Source organism: Pholis gunnellus (genome assembly GCF_910591455.1).
Source record: "Pholis gunnellus genome assembly, chromosome: 1".
NCBI classification, from domain to species: Eukaryota; Metazoa; Chordata; class Actinopteri; order Perciformes; family Pholidae; genus Pholis; species Pholis gunnellus.
This window is the reverse complement of record NC_136528.1, coordinates 27,575,616-27,592,177: the sequence shown is the minus strand read 5'-3', so window position 1 is coordinate 27,592,177 and position 16,562 is coordinate 27,575,616. Positions and strand designations below refer to the sequence as shown.

General features: G+C 40.6%; 1 protein-coding gene across 1 annotated transcript in view; it reads right to left on the bottom strand.

Annotated features, from left to right (window-relative positions):
- Positions 1-16,562, bottom strand: part of cep89 (centrosomal protein 89) — a gene marked incomplete at both ends in the record, with an annotated part of 51,445 nt that overhangs the window by 32,281 nt on the left and 2,602 nt on the right. Inside the window, 12 exons of the mRNA XM_079158925.1 lie at positions 1,870-1,959; positions 4,356-4,497; positions 7,337-7,504; positions 8,124-8,304; positions 8,685-8,800; positions 10,042-10,145; positions 10,911-10,994; positions 11,485-11,535; positions 12,561-12,703; positions 13,324-13,563; positions 14,029-14,133; positions 15,360-15,411. Of these exons, the coding sequence (XP_079015051.1) occupies positions 1,870-1,959; positions 4,356-4,497; positions 7,337-7,504; positions 8,124-8,304; positions 8,685-8,800; positions 10,042-10,145; positions 10,911-10,994; positions 11,485-11,535; positions 12,561-12,703; positions 13,324-13,563; positions 14,029-14,133; positions 15,360-15,411 (1,476 nt within the window). The remainder of the gene's footprint in view (positions 1-1,869; positions 1,960-4,355; positions 4,498-7,336; positions 7,505-8,123; positions 8,305-8,684; positions 8,801-10,041; positions 10,146-10,910; positions 10,995-11,484; positions 11,536-12,560; positions 12,704-13,323; positions 13,564-14,028; positions 14,134-15,359; positions 15,412-16,562) is intronic.

The following is a 16,562-nucleotide window of genomic DNA, read 5'->3' as shown; positions in this document are numbered from 1 at the left end:
AATAACATCATTGCCACGGATATCACAAGTAAGCACCATAGCTACTAGCGGGAGCAGTGTCACAGAGATACTCAAGAGATCACACACACAGCATCACTTTAATGTCGAACCAACGTGACACAAAAACAAAAACAGAACGTTTGCTCAGGCACCAAAACTCAAAACGACGAGAAGAGCAAAAACACCTTTGGTCCTCGCACTGCTGGTGTTTGCTTTCGTGGGAGGAAAAATGTATGCATGTGCCACTATATTATTTACTCCAGGGTTTTCAGATGTGAATATTCATCTACCTGGAGAACGTATGCGCTTACCACTATATTCTGTTAAGTCTGAGTTTATATTATAAGTTTGCTCAGAGATTGTTATAATCTTACATGTGTATGTATGCCTTGTTATCTTTACAATCGTACATTCATGTGTTTGCTCTGTTATCTTTATAATCTAATCTTTTATACTGTTTTAGTCACGATTTATGTTTGGATTTAGTTATTTATTCAGTTTTATTGAGATGTTCCATGTGTCTTGCACTTTATTTCCTGCCTTTGTCTGTCTTACCCTGTGATGGTCTGCCCGTCCCCTAATTAGACACTGCTGCGTTCAATCACCTGCACCTCCTCAGTGTGCTTCACTTCACTTTCTGCCCCCGTCTGTTCCTCTCGTCATTGTCTGCCCCGCCCTAAATTGGTAGGGCATAGGTAGGGCCCAGTTAAAGACCGACGATGTCACCCACACATGTCCTTAGGAAACAGGATGACCTTTGTGTATAGGCCCCGAGACCAGCCTGTGCCTGCTCAGATTGCGTCACTGTGACTTTAGTGACCGTGATGAGGAAGCCAGACGTTTGGCAGGAGCTTAATTTAAGAAGGGGGGGAGGACAAACTGAGACCAAGGGGGAAAGATCTGAAGCTGAGAATCCCAGCAGCCCATAGCCCCATACATAGTAGATGCATAGATACTGGACATCGGAATGCGTTCCTGTCCATAGTTAGTATGACGAGGAACAGGGAGCGATAGAAGTCTCTGAGTTGTGGTCCGTATAATATTGATTAATTAGTACACCAACAGTACATCTCATCCTCCCAACCACATGTCCCCCAGGGAACAGGATCTGCAAAACCGTTATGAATCCCTACTTTAAGCATGATGAACGAAATGACTGTTTAACGAACATTGAGAGTTGATGAGCAAGGGGAGGGGGGATCATCATGAATGGGGGGAAAAAGTATAAAGTAAATTACATGTCTTTGTTCTGGTCAGTTGAGCCCGGACAACTCGTTTTGCTTGTATTCTGTGTGATGCAAATAAACCTGCGTGAACTGAAGAAACCTCATATCTCTCTTGTGTTCTGTGGGTGTTCGTTACTGAAGTCCTTTTAGTGAGATTCCTGTGGTATCTCACCACGAGTCAGATAGCAAACAAGTATTAAGCCAGCTTTTAGATATTAAGGTTATATCAACTTCAAAGTCCAAGATCATCGACATAGAAAAAACCACAACACTTTACATTTCACATGCTGACTGTGCGCTGTTGATTCTACACTTTATTAAAGATAGGAAAATGAAGAGCTAGAAAGTCAATGAATTCAGCTTGAGCAAGTGTTTGTCAATTTATGCATTCTGAGTAGTGGAGACTGATAGTAGATGGACTATCAAGTGCAGTGGAGTGGGCTGATCAATAGAAATAAATTGGAGTGTTATCTTGGACAAAATTGACTTCAGATAAAATGCTGCGTTTTAGTGTGGACTGTTGAGGGACCAGCTCAGCCAAAGCTGCAGCCTCACATGCTACTCTGGCATCAGGGGTTAAGATGAGATTAACCTGCCCGCCATGCAGCAGGGTGGTTCCGACAGACGTTTTGAATGAACTTACTTTGACTTCTTCCTGTAGTTTTCCGAATCGTATTGTGCCATTCAGGATCCTGCTGACGAATCCCTGCTTTTCCTGCTGAAGAACCGAAGCCTGGGGAGGTAGAGAAGGAAGACAGGGGGTTACTGATCTAAGAGAGGAACACAGAGGGGGGGGGGGGGGGGGAACACACAGTTGGATGAAGGAAGTAAGGGATTATGGGAGAGACGATAAAGGAAAAGAAGGAAAGACTCTTGAAACTGTTGCCAATTAACAGTAGTCCCGTGTGAGGTAAAAACACAGCCACACAATATCTGTTTTCAGTTCAACATAACCAATCAGAAAAATAAGAAGGAAAAGGATACAAATAAAAACAGCATCAAAACAATGGTGAAATATCTGTTAGCCTACAAAACACAGCCTAGAACATCAGATAGTGTCTCGGAAATTTACATACATGCAGTAATCCTGAAAGTCACAGCCAGACATTGAAGGCAACTACAATTATCCTTCAATGGACGAGCCAGTCTTCTTTAAATCTGCTCCTATAGAACAGCTCCTACTAATGTGGTCCAGCCACAACACAGCAAATAACCAATCCTAATCTCACTGTGCGCATGCACACACACAGTCATCGTGTTCTCTTCCAGACAAATTGGTTCTTGTTAGCTTTAGACCCGCTACCTCTAATATGGTGTCAGTGTGACCTTACACACACGACGGGCTCTGACTTTTCCTCTAAAAAGAGTCCCTGAATCTATTAACATTTACCAGAAAAACTTTCTCGGTTCCTCTGCCACACACTCAGCCAACTGAGCCACGTTCTATTTGTTTCAGATTAGCTTAATGTTTTTGGTTTGACATGGCTCTGACCATATTATTCTATTCTACCAACATTGCAGAGCAACTCCTCTACCATGTTAGAATTATCACCCCAAAAAAAGACTACTTCAGTCAAGTATTAAGGCTCTGAAAGAACAACAAGTCATATTAATAGCATAAGAGTCTTTTGTTAATCAATACAATGCTCCACAGCGAGAAAATTACATGTTCTTTGAAATTAAATATTCTATGATTTAATTAGTGGCTGATTATTTCTTTCTGAAAAATCAAAATCACTAACGAGAAAAGTGCACTCAGATGAGATGTGAGCCAAAACAAAGGCCGTGTGATCCTTGTGAATTGTCACATCTTTCCTTGACATTCTGACGTTTTCTCATTGAGGTCAAGGAAAGCTCATACATGCTCACGTAGGTGAGCATTTTTTGCTCACCTACGTGGTTATCAATTACACTGGTGATTTTCCTGCTATGACATGCCAAGATGTCTGCTGCGAAAGGGTCGATTTCAAGCACCTTAAGTACATTCTGTGGAATGTTTAATCACTCACACTTATCATATCCCCCCCTTTTCTGCATCTCACAGCTGTGCTGACATGGAGACTAGAAACTGCTGTGTTTGACAAATGACAAATACACGACTTCTGGCACCAAAAACAAAAGGTTCCTCTGACTTTCCTGCCTCTGCTGACCAACTGCCATCAGCAACACGCTGCAAGGCTGCTCCGTATTACTCAATAGCCTAACTGGAGTAATACAGCATGAGTTGCTATTTTACTATTTGTGAATATGGACTACTGCAACACATAAAGGTATTATATGCATATATTAACATAATATAGTATAAAATAGTAATACTAATCACACCACTATGTGACTTACCTTTAGACAGTGCTGCACTAGTGGTTGAAGTACAACACTGGGTACTATTTGTGTACTACTTGCCTTGCAATGTTGAGTTTAACTGCTTTTGATTAGTTAATTTTTTTAATCTATATTCTTAGTTTTACTTTTTTTATCTGTACTGAATTTCCCCCCTGGGGATCAATACAGTCTTGTATTAAATTGGTGCAAAAACAAATACAAAAATTAGATTTTAGATTTTTTTTAAATTGTTTTTAAAGCTATAATAGGGAAGCTATAATAATTGTACTAATTAGTCAGTTTTTGTACAGAAGAAACGATCTGTGTTGGCGTGTCTAAGTCCTTCGCCTTTGGGGGCGAATACATTTCTGAGGTTCAGATGTTTTTGAAATGCTAATAAAGCAGAAATCCTCCTCAGATGATGGCGGATGGATTATTGATTGTTTCCCTGCTTGCAGCCAAAACTCTCTCAAACATGATTGTAGTCCGAGTAGCATTGACCAAGCGGAAACCACAACGCTTCTGACACCAAAATCTTGTTCCATTGCATTCATATGCAGCTATCTGTTTATAGAGATTATGAGTGTCTGAACTATCGCGTGTAATATCCAGACTTTCTGCAGTGTCAAAAGGTCAATGTGTACTCCCTTGTTTTACTGCAGTCATAGAGGTGTCAGGGATATCACTAGCACCTGTATGTACATACATTGTCTCGCTAGGGTGTGAGTAGTGATGCTACTCCACGTGAATCATGTGTACCACGTGATGTACAAAATCTTTCAACACTATCAGTAGCATTGGTAGTACCATTTGTAATAGTTGGTCTCTCTCCAGGGAAATGTGCTCAGCCACAGAAATGACAGCTCCCATGTAATGCCGAGTGTTTTCCTCTTTCAACACGCACTCTTCCTTCTGTCTCTTCAATACACTCATCCTCCTCTCAGCTTTCCTGGATGATGGAGAGACAGAGAGAGAAGAAGATAATGAAACAGAACAGAAGAAAATAGATGGGGGGTAGAGAAAAAGAATGAGGACGAGTAAAGCGGAGAAGAGAAGAGATTTAGAAAAGAATGAAGAAGAATACAATGTCTCAGGGGTTAAGGGAAAGAAACAGGGCAGATGGAATGGTTGAAAACAGGGAATGCAAACTGGATGATATCTTGAGATCCTGCCTTTATGATGGGAGCAGGGTGAACGCATCAAATAATCAAACACCTTCTGACAATCTTCACACTTCGGAATGAGACAGTCCACTTTAATCTCAGCTCAGGTCTGCAGGGAGCCGAGGGAAGTGGCAGAGGACAGACCACATTTTAAAACAGCTGGAATCCCTGACCACAATAAATTGTGTACTGTAGGAGAATAACCTGATGTGAACTGTGGTATAATGTGAACTGTTGAAAAGTCACTCTGGCAATTTACAAATTGATAAATAACTCTCTCGCAATAAGACATCATTTTGATTGTACTCTTTGGGTAGAGGGGGCATATTTTTTTATACCATGAGATAGAACACTGAACAAAAAAGGGGTTCTGAGCATTTCCTCTAGTTACCGCTGACCTTTCCAGCAACCAGAGATCAAGCTACCAGCTCAAATCTCACTTCAGCATAAACTGGGAGTGCTAATTAGTGGTTTGATGAAGTGGTTGGCGACTTGATTTAATAAGGAGGACTTCATGTTTTTTTTTCTTTTTTAGTTCAATTAAACTCTGGTTCACACTTGATTCAATAATTATTAGCCACAATTGTATAACCATTATAGGCCCTGCAAACCCAAACAGGTATTTTATTATATTATATTCCGGCTGACTGCAACTCTGTCGAGGTTAAAGTCGAGCAGAGCTATGCTGAAAATGATGTGAGGTCACTAAACTCCATGTATTAATAAGAATAATTGAGCTGTAAGCTTCCCTGCGCTAATAGGTGCAACAAAATCAACAAGAGATGGAGGGAGATGTCTATCAAATAGTTTGTACATGACCGCACACTCCTGAGGCCCTATTCTAGCAAAATAATGTGTGGGTGGGCAATGAGTGTGAAGGGGCTTTAAATAATCACATTCTTCTATGTTTACTGTATAATAAATATTATAAACAGCCCCTTATCAATCTTAGAAGACTTTCTAAGTCGATTTTGTCATTCACTTTCCCTAAGCCTATTTTATGTCATACCCATACTTAAAGGGGCTTATCTCTCTAACTACAAGGTCTATTTGAATAATTTCAATGGAATAATAACACTAACACATGTGATAGTTTGTTAATATGTGTACATATCAGTGTATATGTTACTGGTTAATGCTGAATGAAGATGGCACACAGCTCAAATTGAAAATGTTCAGGTTCGCCTGGAAAAGAAAGCACCTTTGTCTTTGAAATAATGCAGCAGTAAGCCTAAAACTCTCCACAATCATAGCACAACATGTCAGCAGTCCTTTTAAAAAAAGAATTGGCTTTGATAAAGTGAAGCAGGCCAAGTTGATAGAGGTTGGAGTACAGAAAGTTCATGCCAGGTCAAGCCAAAATTCGGAATTTTTCGAAATTTGGAACCAGGTTTCCAGCTGTTCTATTCTAATTGTATACGTATACTATATAACTATATATTTCACTTGTTTTATCACTAACAGGGTTCAATCTATCTAATACAGCAGTTTGGCATCAATTTGGACCATTCTTGACCTCTCAGGGGCCTGATTTATGTGTTTTATGTGATTTGTTTGTCGCTTCCTGTGTGTGTATTGGCAGCTTTCGAAGCCTATGATTGGTCGATTTGCACATGTGATACGTCGTAGAATGCGGAAATGAGTGTAGAATGCGGTGGGTCGGTCAGTCAGGTGATTGACAGACATTTTAGCCACTAAAACTCCAAAAGAGTTGCGCAACAGACCGAGCGTCGAAATGATTTGCTGAAAAGTAAAAGGAGGACTATCTATGCATAAATGCCTTGATTAAATCTATTTTACTCCCAAAAGGAAGAGAGGGACCAGCGCATATGTAGCAAAAGGATTTAAGTGGATTTACAGAGTTTTTCGCCCAGAAAACCAGCTCAAGGTACGGTGCGTTTCAAATGTTTTGCTCTGTGGTTGGTTGATCTAGTGTGTGTTCCACGGTGTAACGTTTGAACGGTTTGAAGGAGAGAAATATGGAAGATATCTGCGGATTCAGGGTGGAATTCTCATGCTTGCTAAGCTATCTTCAGCCATGACGGTCTCTTTTTTTGTGATGATATCTGCATTCAGAGTGCGTAGCTCGCTGTAGCTCGCTGAAAAATACGTGGTATTGCGCTAGAACTTGGTAGTTTATATATTACTTTGTGTATAATTGTGTTTTGAGTGAGTAAAATTACTTTTTTTGTATTTTTTCTCAGACTCTTGTCGTTAAGTAGATATATAGCATGTGGGTAAAATTCATTATATTCATTTCAGAAAAGTGATTTATATGACGCTCTTCTTCGCAAAACACTCGCGACGCCCAATTGGGCGTCGTTCGGGATTAACAGGTTAACAGATGTGTGTACAGTATATTGTATTGCTTTGGGCTAAACATTTTTTTTAAACAGCAGATTATGAAACATGCCAATGATATTAGCTGGACTAGTATTGACTGCACATCTTAGTCTGCTCAACAGTATTAGTAGCAATAGCAGTATTAGGGACAGTAGCAGTATACTGCCAAAATAAAGTGTCTAACATTTCTTTGAGGTGACGTGATGGAATTGTGGCTGACTGGCATGTCATAGGCTTCATGTGTAAGATGATATCAGACAAAGAAAGAAGTATATTAAGTACCTGTTGGCTTGTTTGGTGAGATCCTGCTCAGCCTCCATTCTCTTTATATCAGCAGTCAGGTTGGCCTTGTCCAGAGCCAGAGTCCTGTTCTCCTCTTGCAGGCTGGACGATCTGAGACGTGTCTCATCCATCTCACTCTTATTCCTACTCTCCTGCTGCTCCAATTGTCTGAGAGCCGCGAGCAGATTGCACAGCACATTATAACAAAACATCTGGGCCTTGGTGAACACTTTTCAACAAAGAATATTCCATCACTACAAAATGTACAAACCTACATAGAGTTTTACTACTACTTGTTTTGATTACTTTCCCACCTCTATCAAATATAACTAAAGTAATTACAGCTAGGGTTCTGTACGACATTCGTCACATCCAAGTGCCCCGGTTTACTGTGATTAACAATGCAATGCTTCAGGTGCTACTCTTGTTTGTTTGTTTGTCTTGTTCTTGTTTTGTCTTCTACAAATCTATTTTAAGTTGAATAAATAATAAACTGAAGTAAGACGTAAGAAGACGACGAGAAGCTCTGGCATGTGGCCTTTTGGACAATATCAAGGACGCTGTACACCCTTTCCTGACATACAGCGAGCGAGAGTGTGTGCCACAATGTCGCAGTGTGTGTCACTAATAAAAACTACTCAGTAGTTATATTCTTGTCTTTCTTGTTCTTACTTCGCAAAATGAAAAGAAATGTGTCCCAGTTAAGAAGCAGAACTGTGTTTAATACCGACCGATTCATCCTTTTAAAGAAAGAAATGTTAGATAAAATGAGACATTGTAGCCGTACCGCCTGAGTCTCCCAGCTATGTTGCAGTGTTCGTCCCATGTGACGGCATCCTTGAGGCGGGCCTGCAGCACTTGTACATCCCTTCCATTTTTCTGCAACTCTCTCCTGCTCTCTTCCAGGTCCTCCTGCAAACGCTGCTTTTCTGCTTCCAACAACATCAGCTGCTTACACACCTTGGAAACTGCAAAGCGAGGGAAGAGAAGAAGAATTCTGCTTGTTTATGCGGTACACCGATTACATTAATAATTAAATATGCTGGACAGCCTCCTTTTCAACTTTTAAAAAAACCTAAATCAGCGGTTCACGTTCTATTCCTAAAGTGGCATTTCAAGCCAACCCTGCTGTGTCACATTTTAAGATATAAAGTAACCATTAACAACATAAAATACTTTGTAACTGAAATCGAATCGGAACTTTTTCACCAAACTATTTCTTGTTAATTTTGTATCATCATTGTTATACTAACTGTTGAAAAACAGTCGTGGTGCTGTGTGTTCTGCATCTTCCAGCTGGTGCGCTCGGAGACAACAACACAGTCGCCGAGGATGTACAGCTTTGTACCTTCAGAATGGTGTCTGCTGTGGCTGGCCTTGGCCTTAACGTGCTCAGCCTCGAGCTGATCAATCAGGACCTGGTTCTCCTGCAATACCAGGAGGGCCTGTTGTTGTAGCTGATGACTGAAGGGAGAAAGAGAGAGAGAGAGAATGTCTATAGCACAAAGCTGCTATAATATGGCACCATGAATAATCACAAACCTGCCTTAATGGTACTGAATAGATTGTACCTTTTTGGAAATATAATCACTTTTATTTTAAAAGCCAAAGTCTGAATGTACATGTGACGTCTAAACCAACACTGGGCATCACAAGTTAAGTGAAGGTTTTTGTGGAAAAACCACAACAGACACAAATAAATATTCCAAGAGTATTCTCTTAAAACATTCCTGGAGGATTTTTAGTCTTTCAAAGACAAGATCTTAGATAACATTTGTAATCCTAATATAAAGTACAGTATCTCTTTCTAAGCACTAGTAATATTAATAATAACTTTTAGCACTTTTCTAGAACTCAAAGTCACTTTACAAAAAGGAGCGGTGGTGAAACAAACAACAGACAAGGTGACTCACACATTAACAGAAGGTCGTGGAGAAGAGATGGGTCTTGAGGCGGCATTGGAAAATGTTCTTTTTATAATTGCATTATGTACACGGTTAACTGTCATCTTCTATGTGTTGTTGCTACACAGATATGTGTACGCTATAATGCGTATTTTGAAGGAAACTGAAACCTAACGGTTTGTTTATTCATAATTAGATGGAGAATTTGTGTGATGTTGTTCTTAATGCTTTGGAGGACAATCAATGTTCTCTGAGGGAAATCAGGGATTGTTATGGAAACTGATGAACCGTAAACAGCACTTAACACTTAGTCTCACGTGGTAAGACAGCACAACAGGAAACATCATGTACTGTACTCTAGTCTACAGTAAGAAAAGTATTTAAACACACACAACTCATGTCTTAATGAATCTTCACATTGTTCTTGAGTTGATACACAACTTAAAACAGGTTCAAATGTCTCTATCTGACCATATCTGACATGTCAGAGCTACTTACAATGAAAAGACACGAGTCAGCGTTCAGCAACATTACAAGTCAGAGTGATGATAAAAGACAGAGTAGTGATGGGGGAAGATATAGGAGCGCAGCAGAAGAGATAACGATTTTACTACTTCTATTTCATCCTTTCACACAATATAAGCTTTAGGTACAGACCCAGAGACGGGCAAGCAGAGGTGCAGGAGAGAATAAAGGAGGTATTCCATTTTCACTACATCAGGGGGAATGAATGGCGACAGCCAAGCAAGTGCTGATGGTGTCGAACCAATACACATGCACAGAGAGAACATTTCTTCTTACCAGTTCTTCTGGCTGACCCCTTCGATCTTTGTAACGTCATCATGGAGTCTCTCGTTTTCTTTGATTACAGCTACTACATGAACACGCAACCTCTTCACCTCCTCCTGTGGAAAACAGACAAAAACTAAAAAAGAAATCCTCTACCTAAGGATCAGGGGTCTTCCTTCCAAGACAAAAACCTTGATAGCAACCACAGCTGGGTGCACCAGTTCTCCAGGGGCCTGTGCCATGACGCGGGATAAGTGGGTTAGCCAGCTAACTTTTAGATTAGATTAGATTAGAAAGCATCATTAATGAAACTCATTTGCCACCAAATCAACAAATCAACAATAGACATAGTTTCCATAGTGCATAACAGACAAAACACTACATTACAACAAATAAATAACATCATAAAATGATATTTGAGACATGAATCACATCAGAAAGATACTAAATCTAAAAACCACATCTAAAAATCTGACTGCTGCTGGAACAAAAGACCTTCTGAGTCGTTCAGTGGAACACTGAGGCTCCGGAGCAGGTCGACTCCAGAGGATCAGATCAAAACATCTCAACAGGCCTTCTACTGAACAATCAGCTCACAGGAAAGATTCAGTCATCATTCAACAGGATCGTAATTAATTGTTGATTAATAATCGATGATTGAAAATAAAACCTATACCCTCTGCTTCACTGGTTATAAATGTGACTTTTCAGTCAGATAAATCTGTTTTGATCCCGTGCATTACAGCCGAGGCAGCGCATTAACAGTCTGCTGCCTCTGTCTCTGATAACACATAACATTCTCCTAAATGATCAGATGATAATAGCGGATAATAATAACAAACACACGCACACACATACAGTTTCTCTCACATACACTTTACCTCAGTGGTTTGCAGAAGTGCGTCTTTCTCGTTCATCCTGTCTTCATAGGCCAGCACCAAAGGAGATAAATACTTCATGTCAAGCTAAAAAAAAAAAAAAAGGGACAAAGAGAACATCAAAACCATGGATCTCTTCACATATGGGGCTTATCGAAGGAAGGAAAATCATTTACCAGCCCACCAGTTGGTAAATCTGAACCACACAAAGTGCAAATGGGCTTTATTTCCTTGATCTATCCAGCAGGATTCTAGTCACTGTGGACACATAATGAACAACCTGGCTTTGTGTTTTGGTCATTTGAGAGGTGAAGCAGGTTTCGGTGAAGTTGAGCTTCCAAACTATCAGACCCGTTATGTGTCACCAGACTGAGCATGTATGATTACACATGTTGAATCCAAATCAATCTGCTAAACAATCATTCAGCTTTTCTTTTTTTTTATTAACGACTTGCCTATTAAACTAGCCGGCCATCTTAAACAGATTGATTTGCTCATTTTGACTATTACCCAGCCATACGGTTAGAATCCTGCCCTGCCGTATGAAAGTAATGTGCAGCTATATAAAGATACTGACCAGCCAGGGAGGAGGAGACCCTGTCTTTGGTAAGCCGCTGATTCTTGAGCTCTGGATGAAACACAGTAAGAAAGTTAGTCATCATGCGTAGCAGCCATGGTTGACATGGCTGCTTTAAATGTCGTCATTCACACAAAGTAAACATATTTAAATAAAATGGTGAGAGAGGATTGAAGTCTGCTGCTTCTTGTGGACTGGTGCACAGGGAAGCTAATCCAACATTTTCGTAGGTTATAACTACAGAACAAATGGGAAATCTAAAGTAAAATGTCATGTTAATGGGATCTATAGAAGTGGACAAAGTTTACTTCTAGCTTGGCCAATTTAACAAATTCAGATTCAGATTTTATCCTATCTCTTATTATCATTCTGCTATAAAACTACGTCCTCATCTTTTCCTTTATCTCTTCCTTTCACCAGCTGTCAGTAATTAGAACTAGCAGAGACATCCAGCAATAGCAGAAGCAAACTGGTGGCAGAGATCTCTTGGTGTGAAGACACAGCATGAGGTAGCCATGATTAAAGCCACAGGCCAGCTTCCTTCTGCCGTGTAAAACACACAATATACCAGAATGGACACACAGCCGCAAATGGGAACGAAGTGACTCCTTTAGTGCAACAAATCTGATAGAAGGACAGACAAAAATAAGCCTTATTTAGCTCAGCTGGATTCAAATCAAAAGGCAGATTTCTATCTTGAAGGCTTGCTGTGAAAACAAAGTACTGGTCATAGATTTGGTATAAAAGCTGCTGTTGTCGGTGAAGAGAGCAGAGGAGTACACTAGAACAGGTACTCCTGTTTTCATTTAATTCTGGCAGCATGAGCTGGAGTGATAGAGGCTGGTTGATAACAGAAAGGGCCCTGGTGTAATTAGGAACTGTTCTACAGGGAAGCTTTTTAAGGCTGCCAACATTAGCCTTCTACCAGGGGTCTCTTATGCAAGGCATGAGCCCATAACTGTTTCACAGGGCCTACGATCAGGTTACAGGAGGTCTCATTCATAAATTGTCAATTTGTGAAAATGAGATGAGGTACGGCTCGAAAAGCAGAGGCGTTACCTCGTAGCTAGACGTACTTCCTGTTTGGTCAACGGCCTGAAGAGGGTTTGGTAGCGGCTCAGCTCCACATTCAGACGGTGAACTGTCAATTTGAGGGCGTCATTTTCATCCACCAGCTCCTGAGCGTGTTGCCTCAGATTCAGTAGCTCTGCCTGGCTGCCTGTGAGCACAGCAGATCCGGTTATACATAGTTCTGAGACATGCCCGCAAACAAGAAAAGTCGAGGGCTTAGTGGCCTAACTATATATACAATAACCATATTCATTATTATAGTTTCAGGAAGAAGGGAACAGAGAGGGCTGGTGTAATCTAAACTAAAGACGACTATGGTGTATTTTGTAAGATGGCTTTGGTCTTTCTTCAACATGGCTTTGACTCTCCATGTGGTCTGCTGACTGACCCTGAACCCTTCACCCTCGGGTGATGATAAATAGAACATAATGAATGCTTCATAGCAGATAATGAATAGTACTTTTCCATGCTGCATCTTTCTGCCCACCGGGAGGTAGGAGTCCCTAATCACAGAGCCAACCTGCTACCTAATTAAACTGCCAATTTTCCATCCTTTTTTAAACTCTTTGTGTGTTTTTTTCCTTTCCGTGTTTCATTACACCCTATCTATTCACAGCCCTATCTCCAGCTCCCTCCTCCCTGCTTCACTTCCTGCTTCACTCCCTCTCCCTTCACCCCCCCCCCCAACCCTCCACCCTTTAACCTTTATTCCACTTGATTAATTCTCCATCTCCCATACGTGATTCTCCAGCGGCTCGTCCACTCTACCTGCCGATGACCTCGGGTTAGAGGCGGCTTGGCTGTGGGAGATCTCCTGCTCCAGCCGTTGCAGTCTCTCCTCCAGGAGCTTTTGTTCATCCACCATCCTTGTGTCCTTCACTGGCAAGGCCCCTGCTACCTCCCTCTGCACCTCATCGCATGCCTTGCTGAGCTTTGTAGACGAATGGGTGGGGTGTTTCAGGTCTTTGGCTTGGCTGGGTTGGTCGGTGGTTAGGATGGGTAGCTCGGCTGTAATCGGGAAGGTCAATACTTTGGCTGGCAGTACACAAAAATATTCTCAATGGAATAAAATGTGAAAAATCTGCTGTATTGCAAAAAAATGTAATCTCAATACATAATACTTATGGGAATATGCAAGTATCTCACACATCAACAAAGAAATGTGTGTATGAAGCAGAAAACTGTTTTATATTAAAGTAATCTGACAGTCACTTAAGTGACTAAAGTTCTATTTAACTGGATAAAATGCATCATAATCATTAGTAAGAACCTAACCAACAGAGGGCATATTCCCATCAGACAGCACTGGCCTGTCGGGACATGAAAGACTACAAAAAGGGAAAGAGGTTTATTTTTGCCTGATCTAAAGCAAGCCATGTTTTTTATGTGCTATAAATCAAAAGCTGGGTAAAAAAAAAACAAGTCAAAATAACAAGAAGACACACAGCAGGCTTCTTTGGGACTTACACCCACACGGCACATCTCCCCGACTTCCAGGGCTCTTCCTGACAGAGGCTTTCTTCTTGGTAGAATCACTGCTGTCTCCGGGACAAAGGACACTGGTTTCCTCAGAAAGATCTGAGAGACAAGAAAAAAATCAGAAACAATACAAAAAGGCAGCACCAATAGGATGAGTGCTGGAATCAAAGAAATACGTCGTAGTGAATCACTGCTAGATAAGAAAAATAAAGCCATCATTGAATGCATGCAATCGCAGAAGAAGTGATGGTTCCTGTGTGCTTAACTACATAACCCAATTTAACCATGAAATGCATATTGTTCTTTAAATGTGACTTTCTGCATAGCTTGAATGTGTTACTTTAGAACACAGCCAGCCTGAGTGTAGCGTACACAATTTAGTTGTTAAAAGTAGGAGCATTTTAGGGACACATAAAACATTTTCATTTAGCACCGTGAAAAGCCTGAGGCCAGCTTTGGTAACAACAACTGTATAATGAAGCTGTCCATTCAGCTTTTAATGATGTAAGGTACATCATGTCTGCTGTGAAACTACATTTTGGTTGAGTTAAGAGTTGCATCTTCGTCGTCCTCTTAAGCCTGAGGAGGAGTCATATGAAGAGAGTCACCATTCTTTTCTTTTTCTTTCTATGGGAGAAAATTCTGAAATCCAGTTGCACGTCTCTTTATATATCATCTGTTACATTTATTTTGCTGCATGTTGTTTGAATGATTTTCATGGTTAATTTTTCTACTTTATTAGAGTACATCCGGTCTGTTAGCAATTTATGATTAGAAGCATTCCAACTCCTCTGTACTACCGAAGGCTGCTGATAGATATTTCCGTCTACTTACTGACACCAACCACCATATTGTCTGTTGAAGGTAATCATCTTTGCCACCATCTCTTCACATCCGTGGTTACAACCAGCAGGAGTACCACCTTATATGCTTTTAATGTGAACGTAATGTGGAAACTGAGTGGACCCTAAAGATCAAAAAAAGTCCTACCCAGTCAGAGGCAGAATGTTTGCTAGTGACTACTTCCTACAATCTCTGGATATACAAACAAACAACATACATAGAATCTCATAGTCTGACCAGTAAATACGCCAACATCAGTTTGTCAAATGTATAAAGAAAATTTTGAGTAATTTGTTATCTCTTCCAAGAAAACTCATTGGAAATCTACAGTATGTAGATATTGACATCTGTTGTTTTATTGGGCTGTGAGGTTAAGGCTAAGGTAAATGTACAATGGGTTGCCTCATTAAACTATACACAGCGTTTGGTCTTATTATAGGTCGGGTAATATTGCCACTTACTGACAGATTATGAGTAATTACCTGGAGAAGGCGCTCTCCTGCTAGACATCTGAATGAGCTGGGGTGTACAGGTCTGAAAGACAGACAGGCCAGACCAACAGACAGGCAGTCAGAGACAGATAATGAGTCTTTTCAAAGACATTTCCAAAGCCCTGCTGCCCGGATCCCTTTTGTGCAGAGACCACTATGGCCATTATGGCCATTGTCCAAATGTGGAGAAAAGATTCTTGTTAGTGCGTATACAGTGTTGTTGCGAATCCCCAGAGACACATAAGGCCATGTGAATGAGCAAGAAGGAAGCAAAGAAAGAATGAAATACAAGAATGTGGCAGACTGAACAACGTCATCTGCTAATTCGTTCAAGGCACAATGCTCAAATGACAAGAAAATAAACTATATTCATAGACACTGACTTGGCTGTTTATTAAGTACATCTGATGCGGTTCAATACAACAGTCTTGCTATATTACTTATACCTTCATAAAAGGTATTCAGAGAGGTGCAGATTCAACTGCATGGTCACATTGGAGGCTGCAGTTGAACAGCATGCTTTAAACAGAGATGTGTTTCTGTAATCCTGTTAGCCTCGTTGATGTAAATGGACAAAATAATAGAAACGCCTGTTCGTTTGGTTGCTCACCTTAGAAACATCACATCCTCTGTGCTGCTAAAATGTTTTCAGCATACTCTACAGGGGGAAACAGAGCCCAGTGGGACCACTACAGGTTAGCAACCCAATGTAGCGGTATACAGGGCAATAACATGAATAGAATAGAAACATGTGCTGTGAGAGCAGACTCTTGAGATATAGCTATTGGGATTTTGGGAATAAATCTCACAGGTAAAAATGATAGATACAGACCATGGAGTTGACTTAACTATGTAAAGAGAGACATTTCAGGTGCATGGCTCGGTGTTCGGTACCCACTTCTAATACCCTGTTGTCAGTGACTACCATAAATCACAATTATAAATTCAATATTAAACGCAAGTTGCTCCTGAACTGTGAGAGGCAAACGATGCAGAGTGATGTTATGTGGCAAAGGGAGAAGTCTCAGTAAATAAATAAAAACACCTGCCAAAGGTAGGAAAACTGCAATGGCACTGCAAAAAGAGCTTTACAAAGGAACATTAGCCATAAGTAGTGATTCAGGGACACTGAAAGGATATCTCAACACTCTCTGCAAGTCCTAAAAATGATGACTGAGCAGAGTCAAAACCTAC